The sequence below is a fragment of the Galeopterus variegatus genome, unplaced genomic scaffold (assembly GCF_000696425.1).
Source record: "Galeopterus variegatus unplaced genomic scaffold, G_variegatus-3.0.2 Scaffold2267, whole genome shotgun sequence".
NCBI lineage: Eukaryota > Metazoa > Chordata > Mammalia > Dermoptera > Cynocephalidae > Galeopterus > Galeopterus variegatus.
The window spans coordinates 2,395-22,209 of NW_007728378.1; the positions used below are offsets into that span (position 1 = coordinate 2,395).

Below are 19,815 nucleotides of genomic sequence, written 5' to 3' on the forward strand. Positions count from 1 at the left end.
CCGGGGGTACTGCAGAGGAGGAAGTTGGGGGCTGGCCTGGCTGGAGTCTTGGAAGCAGGGAGATTCCACTCTGCGGACAGGAAGGGGGTTCCTGCTGAGGGGGTACTGTGGCCCAGCCAGGAGCCTGGGACAGGCTGTCCAGGGCCACTGGATGCTCAATGGGTTCTGGTCCAGACTCTCGTCCTCCAGGACACAGCCTGAGAGTGAGGGGAGAACAATGCCCCTCACTAGGCTTTGGTCTGTTCACATCCCCTAGGCTACACCCACCTTCTAGAGGGTTCCATGAGCCCCAAGATCCCAGGTGGGGAGGCTGCACCTGAGCATGTGCAGCTGGGACAGGAGCCTCCACAGGGGCCCAGCGCCGCACAGAGGAGGTGCAGGCACACTTCCAGTCCTGCCTTCCAGGAGCAGGCTGCCCCTGTGCCCCAGGGCGCGGGTCCTTTGGTAGTTGACCACTGAGGGAAGGGAGGGTGTGGGCCTGATTCCACCCAGGGCTGCAGCACTGTGAAGGGCCGTGGCCGGGCTCCTTGAAGGTAAGCACAGGCGAATGACCTGCTTGTTGCAGACTGAGCTGAGGAGACAACTCCCTGAGTGGGAAGGGTGTGGACTCACTCCCCACCGTGGTGGCCTGGCCTGTGGTGCCCACAGCGGCAGTGGGTGAGGCAAGTCCACACATTAAAAACTGGCACTTTGGTGCCTGGGCAAGGAATGGAGTTTCCATTTTTGTCATTTTAAGTAGTGTTGTGGAAGTAAAAACAGAGTTAATGCAAGTTGGGGAGAGAGGGAATGAAATCTTAATTTGTATGGGTGAGGAGCCCGCACTTCTCTGATCAGCAGGCCAACCTCAGGGTGAGGCATCATGGGTGGGTATGGGAGTGCGGGGGTGGTGGGGGCGGTGCAGAGACGAGCCAGAGCCATTGGGGGGAAGTACATGACATTTATTGAACTCTGACGGTGCAGAAGGGCTTCCTGGCAGGTCCATGCCCTCTGGCCACCCTGGAAGACACCGGGGCCCATGAGTGTCCCCCCAGCACGTGGTGTCTCGGAGAAGTCAGGGCCCATGGCACCCTCTCAGGACCCTGACATCCTCAAGTCCCTCATCCCTGGCACTCCCCATAGGTGGCAGTAAAGGCACACCCAGATTCCAAGACAGGACCACAGGTGGAATGTGAGCCCAGAGGGCAGGCCCTGAGGGGAAACTGAGTCAGCACGACAGGGCATCTGAGAGAGGAGGAGTCTCAGAACAACTAGCTCCAGATGGCAGAGCAGGGACAGTTTACAGGAAATGCTGTCAAAATGTCAAACCAACTCCTAAAACAGACAGTTACACTGACTAAGGAACAATGTTTCTAAAATGTCACAGATGGGAACACCCCCAGAGCATTTAAAATAGTAGACACTGCATGCCAATGCATGAACAGATTGGAGCATAAATTAATATTTAAAGAGCAAAATCAGGGACAGAGCCTGGAGCATACATGTAGATATAGATAGAGATCTGCTTCGCTGTGTGTGTACACATATATCTACAGCATATGGCATTTTGTTAGTAAAGAAAATCCTCTCTATCGATATTTGCGAGGAAGGGCAGGCGGTCTGTACAGAGTGTACGAGCCAGGGCTGGCCGGCTTGAGCGGGTGCTGGCAGGATTAGAGCGCGCCCATCCCGGTGACCTCGGACGTCAGCCTGGAACAGACAAGGACACAGAGATGGGAGACCCATCACAATATTCTCATAAAACAGGTTAGAAGGAAGACAGGCAGGGCTGTGTGCATCCTTGCCACCCTGACGTGCATTTCCACTTCTGTGGGATAAAGTGCCCCCAGTCACTTTTCAGTGGCTGTGAATGGAGACAGCAGCACAGCACAGAGGCAGGGGGCACATCAGGACCGCCCACGGGGCCTTCCTTCCCTGCCCCCAGGGGACCCGCATGCCTGAGGGTGGGCTTGCTGCTTCTGGGTTCCAAAGACGCAGCCAAGCAGCCCCTAGGCCTGACCTCGGGGGTGCTTCCAGCCCACTAAGCTTCACTCTCCTTTTCTGAGAAGGGGCTTCACGGTTGTCACAGGAGTAAATGTGATGTGGGTCAGGGGCCTTTAGGCCCTCGGAGCATGGTTCCAGGTAGGGCTGTTACTGACGCGGTTGAGGCAGGTGCAGAGCAGGCCTCTGGAAGTTTCCCTGACAAGCCCTATCCCCAGACTCCAGATTTGCTGGCACCATGCTCCTGGGCCCCTGCCCTCTTGAGGTAGGATGGCCACAGATGGCTCTATATCTCAGCATGAGCCCTGTGGGATGTCAGATAAGAGGTGGGTGATGGGAAAGGATAAAGTCAGGGTCTCCCCATACAGCCCCCCACCCCATTCACCCGGTTGCTGGGAGCTTGGGCCCAGGGCCCACTTTGCCCATGCAGGGCTGAGTCCACTTGGAGGCCACGTCCAACCTCCTCCCACAAGCCCAGGTTGGGGGACTCTTGCACAAGCACATCTTGGGTAAGGAGGAGGGGGTTTTCCTTATGTCGAACCCCAGCTGTGAGCTGGTGGTGCTGGCATTGCAGGTCTATGTGGCAGGAGAGCAGTCACACTGCCCACATCAGCTCTGAACCCTCACATTTGCACAAAGGACACAAGGAAGGGAGAGGGCCTGCAGAGTTCTGTCCTGTCCCATCTTTAACTTTTCTATGAGGATGAAGAGTGATGACAAAAGGGCAATATACAAAAGCACCTCTTTCTAGACAATTCTGTGTGGACAAGGGTTAGGATTTCCAGGGTTTGCCGCCTCAAGGAGTCAACATCTAGAACTCATCATGGGCCACATGGGAACCTGCCATCCTGGAAAAGCTTTTACTAATTTCTTGGCCCTTTACCAGAGACTTCAGGTAAAAGGTCAAGGTGAGTGGGGTGGCCCGTGTCTATATGGAGACTGTCTGGCACATTCCGGCCCCAACATCCAGCCAGGAGAGAGAGGGCATCGAAGGGAGGCAGAGCGCGCAGCCCAGGCTCCCAAATGCCCTAACTCTGTCCAAGCCGAGAGGTAGGGCTCCAGGCCATGGCTAGCAAGTCCCTGTCTGAGGATCCTCTTGGAAATCCTTTGGCTTGAAAGGTGTGGATGCTCTTGGGAGGCACCCACCTGGCATTGATAAGATACTGGGCAAGGCTGATGTTGGCTGGGGTCCCCGTGATGGTGATCTGACGCTCTGATGATCCTTCAGTGGCGTTAGCAATTTTGATCTGAGCTCCAGACATCTGTCGAATTTCATTGATTTTGGTCCCTTGGCGTCCAATTATGCAGCCTATTAGCTAGAAAAAAGGATGGAGGGAACTTCTTAGAAAAAAGCCTAAGACAGCCCCCTACAGAGCAGATGCAGGGGCCCCTGGAGAAGCCTATGGACGCGGGGCACTCACTTTGGCCTCCACCCCAAGCCCTTGAGCTCAATGCTCTTGGAAGGAAGGGAACTGCCCAGCATGTGCCCACAAGATGAGCCTGGTCCAGGACACCTCTCAAGAGGTCAGGATCTACGGGCACCTGGGCCTCTGACTGCTGATCTCAACACTGCCTCTGCCTAGTGTCTCCCCGTGAGAAGCCCACCATTTGAGGGGTCCTAATCACATGGCCTCTCCACTTCACATTGGTGTCCCTTGGGGGCCCAGTCAGGAGTGACCCAGAAATGCACAGGGTGGATGTTGAGCAGGGAGGACGGATGCCAGCACCTTCTTGGCTGTGTCCTCAGGGAGAACAGCTCTGCCCAGAGAAGAAATGTCACAAGTGCTGTTGAAGGTCATTACTGCCTAAAACTGGTTTTTGGTGAACCCAGATGAAATTCCTAGGATGAATCAGGCATCTCCGTTCCTTTGCATTTTTGTGACCTCTCCTTAAAGATGGTATGCAGTGGCCTCTGGCCAAGGCAGTTGTCAAGACGAGGGCCTCCCCGATGTAGTGAAGGAAAGGAGCTGGGGCAACCCCAGAGCACAGGGTGCCCACAAGGGGGCTGGATTGCAGCTGGAGGTCTGGTCTTCTGTGTGGCAGCAGCTGCAGCTGTGGAGGCTTCTCCAGCTCACCCTGTTTATGTGTGGGGGAAACAACACAGACCCCCAGAAAAGACTACAGAGGAGCCAGCTATCTGGCATCTTTCAACTTTCGCCATGGGATGGAACAAAATCCCTTTGTTCACACACGGGCTGCTGAGCAGAGCTCTGGAGCAAGGACAGGAAAAGAAGTGGCTGAGGGAGTCCCAGGCGGGAGCTGGGACTGGGCACAGAGGGCATACATGCCCAAGTCTGCTTCCGACTCCACCTCCTGTGTGGCCGCTGGCCAGGTGGTGTCAGAACTGCGGTTCTGTTCCATGGAGGGCTGGGCAGGCTGTGAGGTAGCATGCTGGAGGGAAAGTGAACTTTCTGAACCCACCCGACAAGCACTGGGTCAACCGGTGGGACACTGATGCCCTGTGCACTAGTTCCTGTCCCTGAAGAGACCTGCAGGGTCTCAACTCTGCTCACTACCTCGGCTATAACAAGCCATCTCACTGGAGAAACCTTTCTTCTAGAGAACTCAGAGCTGCACCACTTCCTCGATCTCCTGCCAGCACCTTGGGGCCTCACCCACAGCTGCCCAGGCCCCAACCACAGCTGCCCAGACCCCACTCACAGCTTCCCAGGACCTGCCCACAGCCCACCCCACTCCCTGCTCAGGCCTCTGAGCCCAGTGCTCTTAGTTCCTGGCTCCCGAGGTCAGGCAGGTGCCTTCCTAACCTGGATATGATCATGTTAACGTGTCCAGCTGCATCCCCCTCCCTGCTGGCAGAGAGAGCTTGAGGGCTCATCTCCGACCAGGGCCAGGACAGGCAGCCCCTGGAGCTGTCTCCATAGTGAGGAAGAATGTGTTGACCCAGCATAAAATGACACACTCAGGAGGGTGCACCCAAGGGCCACTGCCTCCACTGACTTCCCCTCCCCACACCTCTCCCGGGCCACTTGCGGCCCTGTGCCTGGAGGCCGCTTCCCCTCAAGCACAAATAGTGGCGCGAGGGCCTGTGCACAGTGTGTCGCTTCTCCAACAAGCACGCTGGAGGAAGGCACCTTCCCTCTGGCACAAAGCCCTACACTCTCCTCAACGTGTCTCCCCGCTTTCCAACCGCCTGGTGCCAGCAGGGCCCTCACACTCCCTCCTTCTGGCCACACCCAGCCCTCTCCTTCTCCCTGGACTCAACACCGCAGGGACCTGGCTGCTCCACTCGCTGGCCCTTCTAGAGGGCAGCACCTTTGCAAAAGCCCTCCTGCCCTCCTCTAGGTGAGCGCTGGGGTCTGCATGCTGACGAGGAATCTCAGGCCGTCAGAGCACGCCCTCCTCGCTGACAGTTGCCAGGTGGACATGCAGCTCAGCTTGCTGTACCAGTGCCCTTAGCAGTTAGAAAGGGACGTGAGAAGTAACAGACCACTCTCCCCAGCCCTGCCCCTGGCCAGCTTGCTTACTGCAGGCAAGGAAGCTCACTGGGCCAAGCCCTACAGCCCCACAGGCCGTCCTACCTGGCCTCACCTCCCACCCTGCCAACATTCAGCCCAGAGATCACTCTCTCCGCTCACCGTTGTGTGCCTCCATTGCAAATTTAAAGAAAAACTATACAAATATTCTGAAATAAGGGGGCCCCTCTTAACTAGATGTCAAAGCCCAATCCCATGGGAACTGTGGTGGCACCTCTTACTCTAACCACTCTTTGTAGAGCCTCATTGTGATGTCTTAGACTCCTTTCCAGCAGAAGTCCCCAGGAGACTCTGAGGGTTAGGACTATGGAAAAGTGCCTAAGCCTCGGCAGGCAGATGCTTGGGGCTCAGGGCAGAGTGTGGGATGGCCATGGGCACCAAAGACCACGCAGCTGAGAGCAAGCTCTGATGTGGGAAGTGAGAGAAGCTCACAGTGACCATCAGAAGTGGAACGAGAGGCCTGGGGGTCTCCCTGATCTGGTCTGTGTGCCCAGTGGCCATACTGTGGACCTGTCAGTTGCAGATGTCCCTTCCATCAAGAAGTGCATTTTTGCAGGCAAGCTGAAGTGACCTGTAGATGTTGGCACGATCCGACTGCAACCAAGAGACAGATGTGGATGAGGTGACAGGCAAGGGACAGAACAAACATGTTTTATTTCCTTCCTTTTCTCCAAGGTGGCAGGTGGCCGCTGCATGCGGAACACTGACTCTGGAAGGGCTGCACCTGCACCTGCAGCCCAGACACCATTCCCTGTGAGGTTGGTGGGGAGCAGAAGGCCCCTTCCAAGAAGAAGGATGAAAGGCTGTGCTCCGAAGGGCACGCAGATTGGTGGAGGGATGTAACCTTCCTTCTGAGGAACAGGTTTCCCTTCCCTAAAAAGGCTCAGCAGGAGGATGGGAAGTGGGCGGTGACCAGATGGGGAAAGTTGGCATTCATCTGCCCCAGGGAGGCCACAGCAAACAGGTGTGCTGGTGCTCCAAAAGAAGTCACGTCCTCGTTTCTTAACTTCACTTCAGTTTTAAAACAAACGCTTGCATAAGAGCACGAGAGCTGGTGTTAGCGGAACAGATTCCGGTACAAGTCTGAAGAGGAAAAGCCCTGTGGGTGGAAGAGCCTACTGGCATCATCACTTGTGTGAAAAGACTCAGGAGGCTGCTGGAAGCCACATGCTCAAGGAACTAGCACAGTGCGAGGAAGGGAGGTAGGCAAAAATCCAGACTCCTCCATCTAAGGATGCAGGGCAGACAGCTGTGACCCCTGCGCTCAGGAGGATGCCCTGTGCTGCTGCTGGTCAAGCCGGCCCAGCTTCAGAGATGCTCACAAGAGCTGGAAGGTGGCAATTAAGCTGCTGGGAGTGAGTGTCCCAGGCTGCTCATGATGGACACGGAGGCTCCGCACCTGACAAGTGTCGAGTGGACTTCGCTGGCTGTGCAGGAGCCCAGCCCACAGTCGGCCAAGACGGGCCCAAATGAGGATGGCTTTTTGGGAGGGTCAGTGGCACCAGCCAGATGGCCTTGTAGTCCTCTCCTCTGGCACCCCTCTCTCTTCTGCCTCTTTCCTCCTGCTCCACTGTCCACCCTCCACACTCAGGACTGGGCATCTCTCTGAATTCTCAAATCTGTGCTTCCTGTGCTTAGCTTACATGAAGGGAGGAGGCGGGCTCGAATTTCCTGCCCAGCTGTTGTGAGAGGCAGAGCAGTGAAGGTTCCTGAAGGCCACAGCTCTGTGGTAGGAAAGGCCCCTGGACATGCGAGCTGGAAATGGGGGACAGGCATCACCATGGCTCACGCAGGATCTCTCCTTGCTGCTCTGGCAGCTACCCCTCAAGGACATGTGGCCATAACCTCCTGGGTCTCTCGGTTTAGGGATAATCCAAGGATTCAGAGAATGGTCCTCCTCCTCCATCAGACTCCAGCTTAGCCCGGAAGGACTGAGCGTGTTGAGGGAATTTGTAAGGTCACACTCTCAGGTGTATCTGAGCATGAACAGATCAAGGGTCTCTAAATGCAGGAATCCAGACAAACCTGTGACATCCAACCAACTTCAGGTCTTATGGAGCCAACTCAAAGAGAATTGCAAACCTCCAGAGGGGCCAGGGCTCGTGCAGCTGTTACTGTGGGTGGGTCCAGTCCAGAGCATTGCCACCACATTCTTCAAGGTCTGACCCTGACTGAACCAGGGCAGTGCCTTCATGGCCATGGGGGTTGCTAGCTCAACTCTGGCATTTTACTTCTGATTAAATCCTCAAGTCCCCATTGGCCACTTTTCTGTTTAATGTCTTAAGGACATAAAACCACACCCCATTTATGGGCATTAAACCAGCTTAAAATGGGAAAGGAGAGAGAGAAGAGATCAAACAGTGGGGTCAGGACAGTGAAGGTATACCCTGGTGGTGGGTGCTTCTGCCCAAGGGCAGCAGAGTGACAGCTGCCTGTGCCCGGCATGTCTGCACAAGGACAGGGGTTGCAGGAGGCATACTCACATCATTGGGAATGGTGAGCTCGTGAGTGCTGGCCGGGGGGCTGGCGTCCAGACCTGGGCACAGCAAGGGGACATGGTTAGGCTGGCAGAAGACTGCTCTCAGTCATACCCAGCACCCACACTCTACTGGGCCAAGAGGCAGGGCTAGAGGGCGGGCCCATGCGGGAGGTCAGCACAGCCCAGAAGCCCAGGACCCACAAATTTTCAGTCCCAGACTGCAACCCAACCTCTTGAGTCCCAGCTTCTCTCAAAAGAAGGAAAAACATGGGCCGGCCCGGTGGCGCACTCGGTAGAGTGCGGTGCTTGGGAGCGCAGCGGCGCTCCCGCCGAGGGTTCGGATCCTATATAGAGACCGGTCTGCTCACTGGTTGAGCGCAGTACGGGCGCGATACCGAGGGTTGTGATCCCGTTACCGGTCACGAAAAAAGACAAAAAGGAGAAAAAAAAAAAAAAAAAAAAAAAGGGAAAAACAAACCCAAGCAGAGTGATATTTCACTTTTTTGTTTTGGGTACAAAATGAACGATTTCACTCTCTGTGTGCTTGCAGATTCTCTTGTGAAAACTTACACAGACACCCTGGTGTGCCCTGGGCTAAGGGGCAGGGCCATTCAGCATGTCTCAGGCTCTCCATGGGTGCCCAGGGCCCATCGACCCTGAGTACCCATTCTCCCTCTGCTGTAGACTGGAATGCACCTCCCCCCACCGCCACTGAAGCTTAATCCTCACTGTGACTGCTGAGGGTGGGAAGTTCTGTCATGGTAACTGAAAGGGGGTGCCTTGAAGAGGTGATTGGATTGTAGGATCATGCTGTAGTGAAAGGATTAAAAATGGTGGTCAGGGGCGTGGTTCTGAGGGCTTTAAAAGGACAGTGCATGAGGAACTGTCCCTCTCTGCTTTCTCTGTTCCACCATCTTCCAATGTGAGACCCCTGGGTCACAGTCGCCACCACCACATGTGTTCCTTGGACTTCCCAGCCTCAGAAACTGTAAGCAATAAATTTCATTTTCTTACAAATTACCCTATTCCATAAGCAACAGAAACAGACTAATATGCCCTCGGTTCTCTGAAGCCCACTCTGCTCTACTCCTGCCCAGGCCTGACAGTGTCCGGCCTCCTCTGTGGCCTCTCTCAGCCCTGCTGCAGGCATCAGCCAATAGCCAAGCACACGCTGCATCTCCTTCTGTTTCTGGCCGGACTCTGTCCAAAGGCCACTGCAAGTCCGGCTTGGACAGCTCAAGGCCTGACAGTGTCCGGCCTCCTCTGTGGCCTCTCTCAGCCCTGCTGCAGGCATCAGCCAATGGCCAAGCACACGCTGCATCTCCTTCTGTTTCTGGCCGGACTCTGTCCAAAGGCCACTGCAAGTCCGGCTTGGACAGCTCAACCACTGTGCGGTTCTTCCAATTTGGAGTAAGGAGAACTAATAGCTTCACTGAGTCAAAAATAAACAGCTAGACCCACTGAAAGGCTGTGCATTTCTGTACAGGTATCTTATGCCAAGGAATGGAGATGTGGGTCTAATTCATCATCAAGCCCAAGTCTTCATCGTCACAAACTTCAGCTTGATACTACCAGATAACAGACAACTTCTCAGAGCTCAAGTACAGATCTGTCTTACTTCAGAAATAGTGGTGCACCGTGGGCTGTAGAGAGGGAAGCCTGGCCAAGGCCATAGCCATGTGAGCTGCACCAGAAGAAGGGGTATAGGCTGGGGTCTGTTCTTCTAGGGTAGATGTGCTCTCTGTATACTCAGCAATACCATCTCCTTGACAAGAGGTGGCTCAAACCCATAAGTCTAAAGCTGAGACCCTGCTCTTCCCTTCCCAGGCCCCACATGGTCCCTGGCTCAGGGATCCTGCAGCTCAGTCTGGACCCTGGAGACCTCTAGGCTCCCCCACTTCCAGCCATGGCAGACTGGATGATGTACCTTCTGAATCCCAGAATCTGAGCCTCCTCCTGCCCCAGTTCCTCTCTTGCTGGTCCTGCTCTGCTTTTGGCCCTCAGTTTATTCTCCACACAGCCCAGAGGGTTTCCCAAAAAACACACCTCAGATGCATTCTCGACCCCAGCAACCTTCCACTTCCTCATGGCTCCCTGACTTCACCCACTCTGTGTTCCAGCCACACGGCCCCACTGACCCCAGCCTCTGCCCTGCTCCCCTGTCCCCGCCAGCCATGTCCCTCCCTGGGCCCCTGTTCTAGGGTGGCTCATTCATAACCCCAACTCCCACCCACCCTGCTTCTTCCTCCATCGCACTGTGTCTCCAAACCAGCCACTCCTCTTGTGGTGCCAGCCAGTCTCCCTGCCAGGAAGCAACCCCATGGGGGCAGCACCTAGCATGGTGGGGGCTCAGCTGGTAGATGCTGAAAGAACCAATTCTTTCCAAGTCGTCTGTTATTTTTCTTTTGCATATCCAACCTAGAGTTTTTATTCCTTACCTTCTTTTAATAAAGACATTTTCAATACAGTGATTTGTTTATTCAACTATTTATACACATTCTATAGATGGTGACATTTAAAGTGTCATTTGAAAGCTCTCCTTATTCCTGCCTGAGTCCTAGCCAGGCCTTCCTGGGCAGCACAGAGCCTACAGTGAGCACAGAGCAGTGGGTCGCAGCTGCTGAACTTGGCATATTTTGATTGAGTGGAGGAGAGTATCAGAATTCTTTTTAAGAGAGCACTAAAATTAAACTAATAATTTAAAGACACACCTGTATAAAACATGTGTTCATTTACCTCAAGACAACATAGCTCAGGGGTGAGTATTTTAGGTGAAGATGAAGATAGTCTATGCACTGGAGGCAAACGCTGCTGCCTGACACAGAGCCCTGGCATGCTCCAGACAGTGTCGCTGACCAGCACCCAGAACTGCCACCATGGAATGCCTCTCGTCCTACCCACTGATTTAACCGGTTGTGGTGCCTGGGGCCTTCGTAGGGGAGGGTAGTCACAGGGCACCGTCCTGGTAGCCACATGGCCTACGTGGGGTGGAGAGGGCATGGTGCCTCCCACATGGGGACCCAGGGAACCAGCCAAGCCCCAGGCCACAGTCTCCCACAGCCTCAGGACTGGACAAACAACCGTGTCTGCTCTGCACCCTCAGTGCAGAATCTACAGGTCTGGGCACCACGCTGCAATGCCCAGGAACAGACACCTTACTGCAAATCAGAAGTTGGTGCAGACCAGCCCAGCACAGAATAATCTTTCTCCTTAAGGGTTTGCTCTCATCTCCTACAAAACATACTTTCAAAAAGCACATGCTGTGGTCATGTCTCATTGCACGCTCCACATGCTGCACCACCGTGAGAGTCAGTGACACCACAGACGGGCCTTCCCTGTGCACACGCACACTGACCAGGCTGCCTTCAGATGACCAGGTGGCTGTGCTCGGAGCACCCTCAGATCCACCATCCAACCAACAGCACCACACAGGTTGGTGCCACGCTTCTCAGCAGCGACCTGAGGCTTGTCCCCAGCCCCGAGCCACCAGAAGCTGCTAACCGTGCATACGTCGGTGCCAGGCACATGGGCTGTCCCTGGGATCACAGATGCGAGCGTGCCACCCCCTCCCGCTGGGATGGTGCTCTGCGCGGCCTCCCGGCCTGCTCGCCCTCCATCAGTGTGGTTCTGTTTTACCTGACGACTGGCCCATCAGATTTTGAGCTTCTTCGGAGGAGTGTAAAGGCAGCTTTTCTCCTGGAGAGCAAAGAAGAAACAGGTTTAATGTTTTGCCCTCAAGGAGATAAGCCAGGTCCCTTCAACTAGGGAAGCTCAAAATATGACTGGCACACACATGGCGCACACGCACGTCCACCGGGCACAGCTCTGCCTCTGTGGCGAGGGACCCTGGCTGCAGACACAGCCGGGCCAGGCTGCAGTGAGTGGCAGTGCCTGGGCCGGGGACTGGCTCCTGTCACTGCTTTCCTGGGGCAGGCTGGCGCCGTGCTGGGCCGGGCACCACCCAGGCACATGCAGCACTTTCTGCAGAAAAGTGCCCACATCTGCTTGTCTGAGCACTTGTTCATGGGGATAACACTCCAGGGTGCTCACGTGAGTGCATTCCACAGGAAGGGCCACCCCAGGATGGCCTGTGGGCAGCACAGAGACCGCAGAGCAAGCCAAGCTCTCAATGGGGGCGGACATCTCTTTACAAGCAAGGGTGCAGCAAGGCCAGCCGCAAGTACGCTAGCCCCCAGCGGGAGAGGCTGCCCCGCCCGCCCACCCCCGGTAGCGTGCAGACCCACTCTGTGACACTTGTTCTACTCACTGCACTGAGCACAGACAGTTCAGAAAGACAGTCCCCAGGTGAGAAGAGAAGGAGGTCAGAATAGGGCGGCTGGGTACGTACCGGGGAAAGCGGGGTTGGTCTGTCCGAGGGGAGGAAAGGGGGTTTGCTGCATGGCCAACTGGTGGAGCTTGGTCAACTGCTGGGGGTAGGAGGGACACGAGAGCTAAGAAGGTTATTGTCATCGAGTACAAGTCACACCAAATTTTAAAAAGGCAGTAACAGAACGTTGCACAGATAGATATAGAGGGCCATGCGGACACATGGCAGACGCACTGGACGCAAGGACTTGGCCTGGTGGAGCCCATGGAGCCTGGGCAGGACAGCAGGCCACCTGACCCCACCCAACCTCCCCTCTCACCAGGCCGGTGTGGAGGGAAGGCTCTGAGAGCTACAGAGCAAGGCCAGAGGGGCTTCTTGCAGATACAAAGTCAAGTTATCCCTCCCAGAACTCACGCTACCACCTGTGGGAAACCCAAGGCACCACTGCAAAATTTGCCCGGCCCCACCCCCCACCTGAATCACTTCTGGGGTCTTGTCATCTCACATGGTCTCATGTGGATTACAGGACGTTAGTGCCGGACAGTTCCATGCAGTGGGAGATGTTGGTGACACCGCAGGGGTGCACAGCTTCTGTTCAGAAGCCACCTGTCCCTGTGCCCTTGGGTGTCCCAGCCTTTCCTTGTCCCCTTCTCCACACCCATCCCCCAGCCAGACTTTTCGAGGGGGGGCTTTGAAATGCAGTTTCTCTAGTTATTTTGTCTGAGCCTCATCTCTTCACAAAAAACAAAGACTGAAGATAAAGTAAATGTGCTGAGATTAGGCCACGTTCTTTGAGCAGAAGGGCAGCCGACACTCGCACCCTCCACCCTTTGGAAAGTTTAGGCTGCTCGGCCAGGGGACAGTGGGGGGTGCCTTCCTTATGCCTGGCCCAGGGAGCCACACCTGGCGCTGGAGAGGGTGTCCCGGGGTGCCATCCCGGCTAGGGGGTGGAGGGCCACGCATGGGGGAAACGCACCCCCTCACCACCATTTTCCCACCAGAAAGCCGAACCCAAACGCATCCTGGCCCTACTGTGCCTGCCACCGACACAGGCTCCAGAGCCGGCCCTGGACTCTTGCTGTCCCAGCTCAACTTCTGAACTGCATGGCTGGGCTGGGGCTGTGAGAAGCCACACACAGACCACTGAGGCTGGCAGGTGGGGAGCAGGTGGAGTGCAGCTGGGGAGCAGAGCTGTCAGCACCGAGTGGGAGGGGCCGGCCATGGCACAAGTGTCTGACCAGACCCCTATGTGTGCCCCACTTGCAGAATCCAGGTCCTGGACCGGGACACTTGTCAGGAAGGCAGCGGCTGCCTTCACGCGCCACCACAGCTGGCCCTGCAGAGGGTGCATGGCCTCCCAGGAGCAGGTGCCCCTCCTAGGAATTCACCAAGGGTTGGATGAAGGCTCCTTATTAGTACCCAGTACCCACAGAGGACCAGGGGCTGCTCCCCAGCCTAGCCCATCCCTGAGAGCCTCTCAGCCAGGAGGGGGGATGGGGCTGGGCCTGTGGGAGCAGGGGCTCTGCTGTGCTGGCTGGTCACTCTGGCCTCTTCCTGCTTTCACAGGATGGGGTCCTGGCATGAGATGTGGCCTCCTGGTCACATCTTTGAGACAGAACCTCTGGGGGACAAGCCCCCAGGACTGTGGGGCATTTGTTGCTACAGCAAAAGCTGACAAATACTCGTATGGTCTTTCCTGGCCTGGCTCCTGGAACATCTGCCACTTCAGTGCATTCGGCAAGTACTCACACTGGGGTGCATCTTAGAAGCAGTCCCCCCTTCCAGGCCCCTCCTACCTTTTTGACTGTTCCCTGACCCTAGCCACTTGGGCTAGGCCTGCTTGGGGGAGACCTGGTTGCATCCTAGACCTGGTGAGGCCACTCCAGGCACAGCTTGTGTTTCTGGATAGGAAGTCTGGAGGAGCTCAGATTAGGACACATGGTGATGTGGGGTCAGGCTCAACTCTGAGTCCCCTGAAGTTGTGTTTGTCCAGGATGAAGTAGGGGCTGGAGGGCTAATGGCACACCTGTTGCCTGGCATGTCTCAGAGTGCTATCTGCCTGCCCCAAGTAGACGACGCCTGGTTCCTGTGTGGCTGCTGTCTGCATCTGCCCTGTAACTTAACACTAATGGACATGTTAAGTTACCTGTGGGGATATGCATTGAAGCCCCCTGACAAGAACACGCCCAAATACACAGTCACCAGAACAGCAGCTGAAGTCACAGGGACGACATTGAGCCTCCAGGAGAGATGCCAAGGCCCCACAAAACACTAATGGACATGTTAAGTTACCTGTGGGGATATGCATTGAAGCCCCCTGACAAGAACATGCCCAAATACACAGTCACCAGAACACCAGCTGAAGTCACAGGGACGACACTGAGCCTCCAGGAGAGATGCCAAGGCCCCACAGGGAAGGGGCCCTAAGGCAGCTGGAGACCCTGCCCCACCCTTGGGAGCAGCAGGAGGACACAGAAGCACACAGGCATCCTATGGAGTCTCCCTCCCTGGACATGTGGTGCATTACAGAAAGACCACGAGCAGCCAGACCAACATGTCCTGGGGCAAGGGGAGAGGAATGCAGGGAGAGACCGTCCATGAAGGAGCAAGGCCCTCCTGGTAATTTATCCACAGCCACTTGCAACTGAATTGCAAGGACTTGATCCCACAAACCACTGACTCCCACTTGATGGGCCAGGAGCCACCCAGGACGACACTGCATGAGGGACAGGGCCCGGGCTCTGGTTAGGAGACTTCGAGCTCGTTCAAGCACTTCCTGACAAGGGAGGTGACTACCCATGCCCAGGATGGAGTGAGCAGCCCCCAGCCAAAGGGTAAGAGCAAAGGCCCAGCAGAGCGAGGCTGGACGGCCAGGGCTGTGAGGGCCTGGCATTCCACACGCTCTGACCGCTGGCTGGGTTTCCACACAGACACGGGCCATGGTGAGCCTGAAGGGAGGTGCAGGGTGTGTGACCTGTGCTGGCACCCGCAGGCCTAAGCAATCCTGCCAGCTGCTCTCTGTGTCCCACTGTCCACCAGCAGCTGGGCTGGATGCTGGCTACAATCCCCACGAGGCCAGAGCCCTCTCTTGTGTGTCCCTGCATCACCTGTGTTGGTTAGGATGGCAACGGAACTGGAGGCAGGGAGCAGGGCACCCCTGGGCTCTGGAAGCAAAGAAACTGGCTTGAGGCGGCTCCAATTTTGATTAGTTGTGTGGCGATGTCTGGTCTCTCTGGACCTCAGTTCCCTAATACGTAAATAGGGGAATCTATGTGAGTGAACAGTGAATTGAGAAGTCCACACACCACTCATGATCAGTCACCGTAAACCACCAGGGCTCTCACATCTCAACTGCCTCAAGCTTGGTAACCTTGGGCACTTGTTCTGGTCTCTCATCAGTCAGGGTCGGCTCTGGAACCCACTGGCCAGCGTGTTACAGGTAAAAACAAGTAATTAATAAGGTTGGCTCCACTCGTATCCAAAGACTTCCTACAACTCTAACCTCTCTTGTGTCAATACATTTTCTGCCTCTTATGGAGAAGGGCCATGCTAATAAGTAAATCTCTCTTCTCTCTCCTTCCCACCCACAAATGTAACGTGGAGGTGAAGGGAAAAGCCTGGACCCGTGCGTGGTGGTGCCTGGTGAGCGTGTGCTGAGCGAAGGGCTGATGGAAGTGAGTGGTGTGTTCCTCACTGTGGCTGTGCCCTCCATGAGCCAAGCTGCTGCACCTCTTTAGGCTCCATTTCTATATTTTTTAAAGGAGGGAACAGACTGAGAGCTAAGGGGCCTTCCACTTTTTGAGACAATTCTGCTATGTGGAAATGTCAGACTTTTGGTTCTCACCAGAGCTTCAAAATCATTGGAGGGAAGGGATGAAGGAGGGCGGGGAGGGAGGGAAGCAGTAGGCAGGTACCACATTACAGACGTTTCTCTGCAGCTCGTCCTTTCCACTCAGCATCATATCAGACGAGCAACTGACATTATTCACAAGTGCATGGCTGCACGGGTGTCACACACGAAGGCGCCTGTGCAGCTGCCCTGCAGTTGGAACAGCCCACCACCATGGTGCTGTCCCCATCACGTTTCCATCCAGTGCGACTCTGGTCTGCGTCTTCTGCCCGTTTCTTGTTGGGTGGATTTCTGCTGGCTCACAGAACTCCTTGCACACTTCATGCTAGCCCTATTTCAGCTGTGCATGCTGCAGAGCCTTCCCCACTTGCCTTATGGTGTCTTTAGAGGAACAGAATTCTAAAATGTCAATGCAGTCAAATTTATCAATATTTTCCTTTATGGTCTGTGCTATGTTTTGAGAAATCCTTTCCTGACTTGAGAACAGAAGGACCTTCTCCTATATTTTCTTCTAAAAGTGCTAAATTTTTCTCTCTTGTGTTGAGGTTCTTGACATATAAGGAATGTTTTTTGCTTAAGTCATGAAGCCAAGAACGCTTTCCCCCTGCCTACTGTCCTGGCATCATTTATAGACCATCCAGTCTCTCCCAGGGTCTGTGCTGAGAGCTCGGTCACAGGCCAGGTTTCTTGACTGCGTAGGTCAGATCCTGGGTGCTCTGTTCTATTTGTCTCTCCTTGCACCCAAACTACACTGTCTCAATTATTATAACCTTATAATAAGCCTCTGTATCTGCTAGAACAAATCTCCCTGTCGTATCTTTTCTTCATAAATATCTTGATGGTTCTTGGCCTATGTTCCTCCATATAAATTTTAAAACAGCATGCTAAGTTCCTCAAAAAACTCTGCTGGAATTTTGATTGAAATTGAATTTGTCCATCAATTTGGAAAGAACTGACATCTTTAAGATATGGTGACATATTACTTGACAGGGATACTTCCTGAGATATGTGCTATGGGTGATTTTGTTGTGTGAACATCACAGAGTGTATTTACACAAACCCAGGTGGTATGGCCTACTGGGCACCAAGGCTAAATGGTATAGCCCATTGCTCCCAGGCTACAAACCGGTACAGCATGTTACTGTACTGAATATTGCAGGCAACTGTAACCTAATGTTAAGTATTTGTGTATCTAAATCTATCCAAACATAGAAAAGGTATAGCAAAAATATGGTATACAAAAGATAAAAATCATACACCTGTACAAGACACTGACCACGGACAGAGCCGGTGGGGCTGGAAGCTGCTCTGCGAGGATCAGTGAATGAGCGGTGGGTGAACGTGAAGCCTCAGACGCTACTGTGCACAGCTGTGGACTTTATGGATACCGTGCACTTAGGCCATGCTAATTTATAAAAAGCAAAAAGTGATTGCACTACAACATCACTCAGTGATGGGAACGTTTTAGCTCCATTATATTCTCATGGGACACCGTGGTATCTGTGGTTGTTGAGTGAGCCATTGTCGTGTGGCACATGACTGCAATTTGTGTTTCTATCCATGAATATCATATGTCACTCTATTTATTTTGGTCTTTTCATCTTCTTGAACCTTCAATATAGGCAAGTTTTTTAAAAAAGTCACCTTTTCACTATTGATTTAATTGCTTTGTGATAAGAGAATATGGTCTTTATGATTCCAACTTTTGAAGGATGGTAAGACTTGCTTATGGGCTGGTATGTGTCAAGCTTTGTCAATGTTCCCATGAGTTCCACAGCTGTGCTGGGTGCAGTGCCCAACACAGGCCATCATGTGGGGACCACTGACTGTTCTCCCAATAGCTTCTCTGCACCTGTCCACTTGAACTACCTCTTCCTGAAAGAGAAGTACGTCAAGTTCCCACCACGATGTCTGTCAACTTCTCTTTGTTTTGTCAGTTTTTTTCTTTATACAAATTTTGAATTATTATATCTTCTACTGAATCTTTTATCAATATGTAATGACTAAAGATTTTTCTTAAAGTCTTGATTTTTCCCCCCTACTAATATTAACACAGGTATACCAGATTTCTTTTGGTTAGTATTTCCCTAGCATATCTTTTTCCATTCTTTCAATTTTTCTGGGTCCTTATGCTTTAGGTGTGTGTGTGTGTCTCTCTCTCTTTTTTAAAAATTTAATTTAATTTTGTCAATATACAATGTGGTTGATTATTGTGGGCCATTACCGAAACTTCCCTGCCTCCTCCCTCTCCCCCCTCCCTCTCAACAACCTCAGATCTGTTCGTTTGTCTTATCAACTTCAAGAAATTGTAATTATTGTGTCTTCTTCCCTACCCTCCGAGTTTATGTATTTATTTATTTATTTTTAGCTCCCACAAATACGTGAGAACATGTGATATTTCTCTTTCTGTGCCTGACTCATTTTACTTAATATAATTCTAGGTCCATCCATGTTGTTGCAAATGGCAGCATTTCATTCTTTTTTATAGCAGAGTAGTATTCCATTGTGTAGATATACCACATTTTCCATATCCACTCATCTGATGATGGATTTTTGGGCGGTTCCAACTCTTAGTTATTGTAAATAGTGCTGCAGTGAACATTGGAGAACAGGTATACCCTTGACTTGATGATTTCCAGTCCTCTGGGTATATTCCCAGCAGTGGGATAGCTGGGTCATATGGTAGATCTATCTGCAATTATTTGAGGAACCTCCATACCATTTTCCATAGAGGCTGCACCATGTTGCAGTCCCACCAACAAGGTATGAGAGTTCCTTTTTTTCTGCAACCTTGCCAGCATTTATCATTCACAGTCTTTTGGATATTAGCCATCCTAACTGGGGTGAGATGGTATCTCAGTGTGGTTTTGATTTGCATTTCCCGAATGCTGAGTGATGTTGAGCATTTTTTCATGTGTGTGTTGGCCATTCGTATATCTTCCTTTGAGAAATGCCTATTTAGGTCTTCTGCCCATTTTTTAATTGGATTACTTTTTTTTTGTTGTAAAGTTGTTTGAGTTCCTTGTATATTCTGGATATTAATCCTTTGTCAGATGTATATTTTGCAAATATTTTCTCCCACTCTGTTGTCTCTTCACTCTGTTAATAGTTTCTTTTGCTGTGCAGAAGCTTCTTAGTTTGATATAATCCCATTTGTGTATTTTTCCTTTGGTTGCCCATGCTTTTGGGGTCATACTCATGAAGTCTGTGCCCTGTCCTACTTCATGAAGTGTTTCTCCTATGTTTTCTTTAAGAAGTTTTATTGTTTCAGGGTGTATATTTAATTCTTTAATCCATTTTGAGTTGATTTTAGTATATGGTGAGAGGTATGGGTCTAGTTTCATTCTCCTGCCTATTGATATCCAGTTCTCCCAGCACCATTTGCTGAATAGGCAGTCTCTTCCCCAGTATATAGGCATGGCACCTTTGTCAAAGATCAGATGGTGTAGGTGTGTGGGTTGATTTCTGGGTTCTCTGTTCTATTCCATTGATAAGTGTGTCTGTTTTTATGCCAGTACCATTCCATATAAATGTCTGGATAGTTTTTTCCATTTCTGAGAAAGATGTCATTGGAATTTTGATGGGGATTGTATTGAATTTGTATATCACATTGGGTAGAATGGACATTTTCACAATGTTGATTCTTCCAATCCAAGAACATGGGATATCTTTCCATCTTCTTGTGTCA

The 19,815-nt window shown here is 52.7% G+C and overlaps 1 protein-coding gene across 3 annotated transcripts in view; it reads right to left on the reverse strand.

Annotated features, from left to right (window-relative positions):
- Positions 1 to 917: 917 nt before the first annotated feature.
- Positions 918 to 19,815, reverse strand: part of PCBP3 (poly(rC) binding protein 3) — a 96,876-nt gene continuing 77,978 nt past the window's right edge. For 2 of the 3 annotated variants that reach the window (XM_008581108.1, XM_008581106.1), the window contains exons 10-14: positions 12,299 to 12,374; positions 11,587 to 11,646; positions 7,955 to 8,007; positions 3,124 to 3,293; positions 918 to 1,686 (exon numbers count right to left, since the gene is read on the reverse strand). In XM_008581108.1, coding sequence (XP_008579330.1) covers positions 1,650 to 1,686; positions 3,124 to 3,293; positions 7,955 to 8,007; positions 11,587 to 11,646; positions 12,299 to 12,374 — 396 coding nt within the window. In that variant the 3' untranslated portion in view covers positions 918 to 1,649. Of the gene's footprint in view, positions 1,687 to 3,123; positions 3,294 to 7,954; positions 8,008 to 11,586; positions 11,647 to 12,298; positions 12,378 to 19,815 lie in introns of all 3 variants that reach the window. The other variant, XM_008581107.1, reaches the window with a different exon arrangement.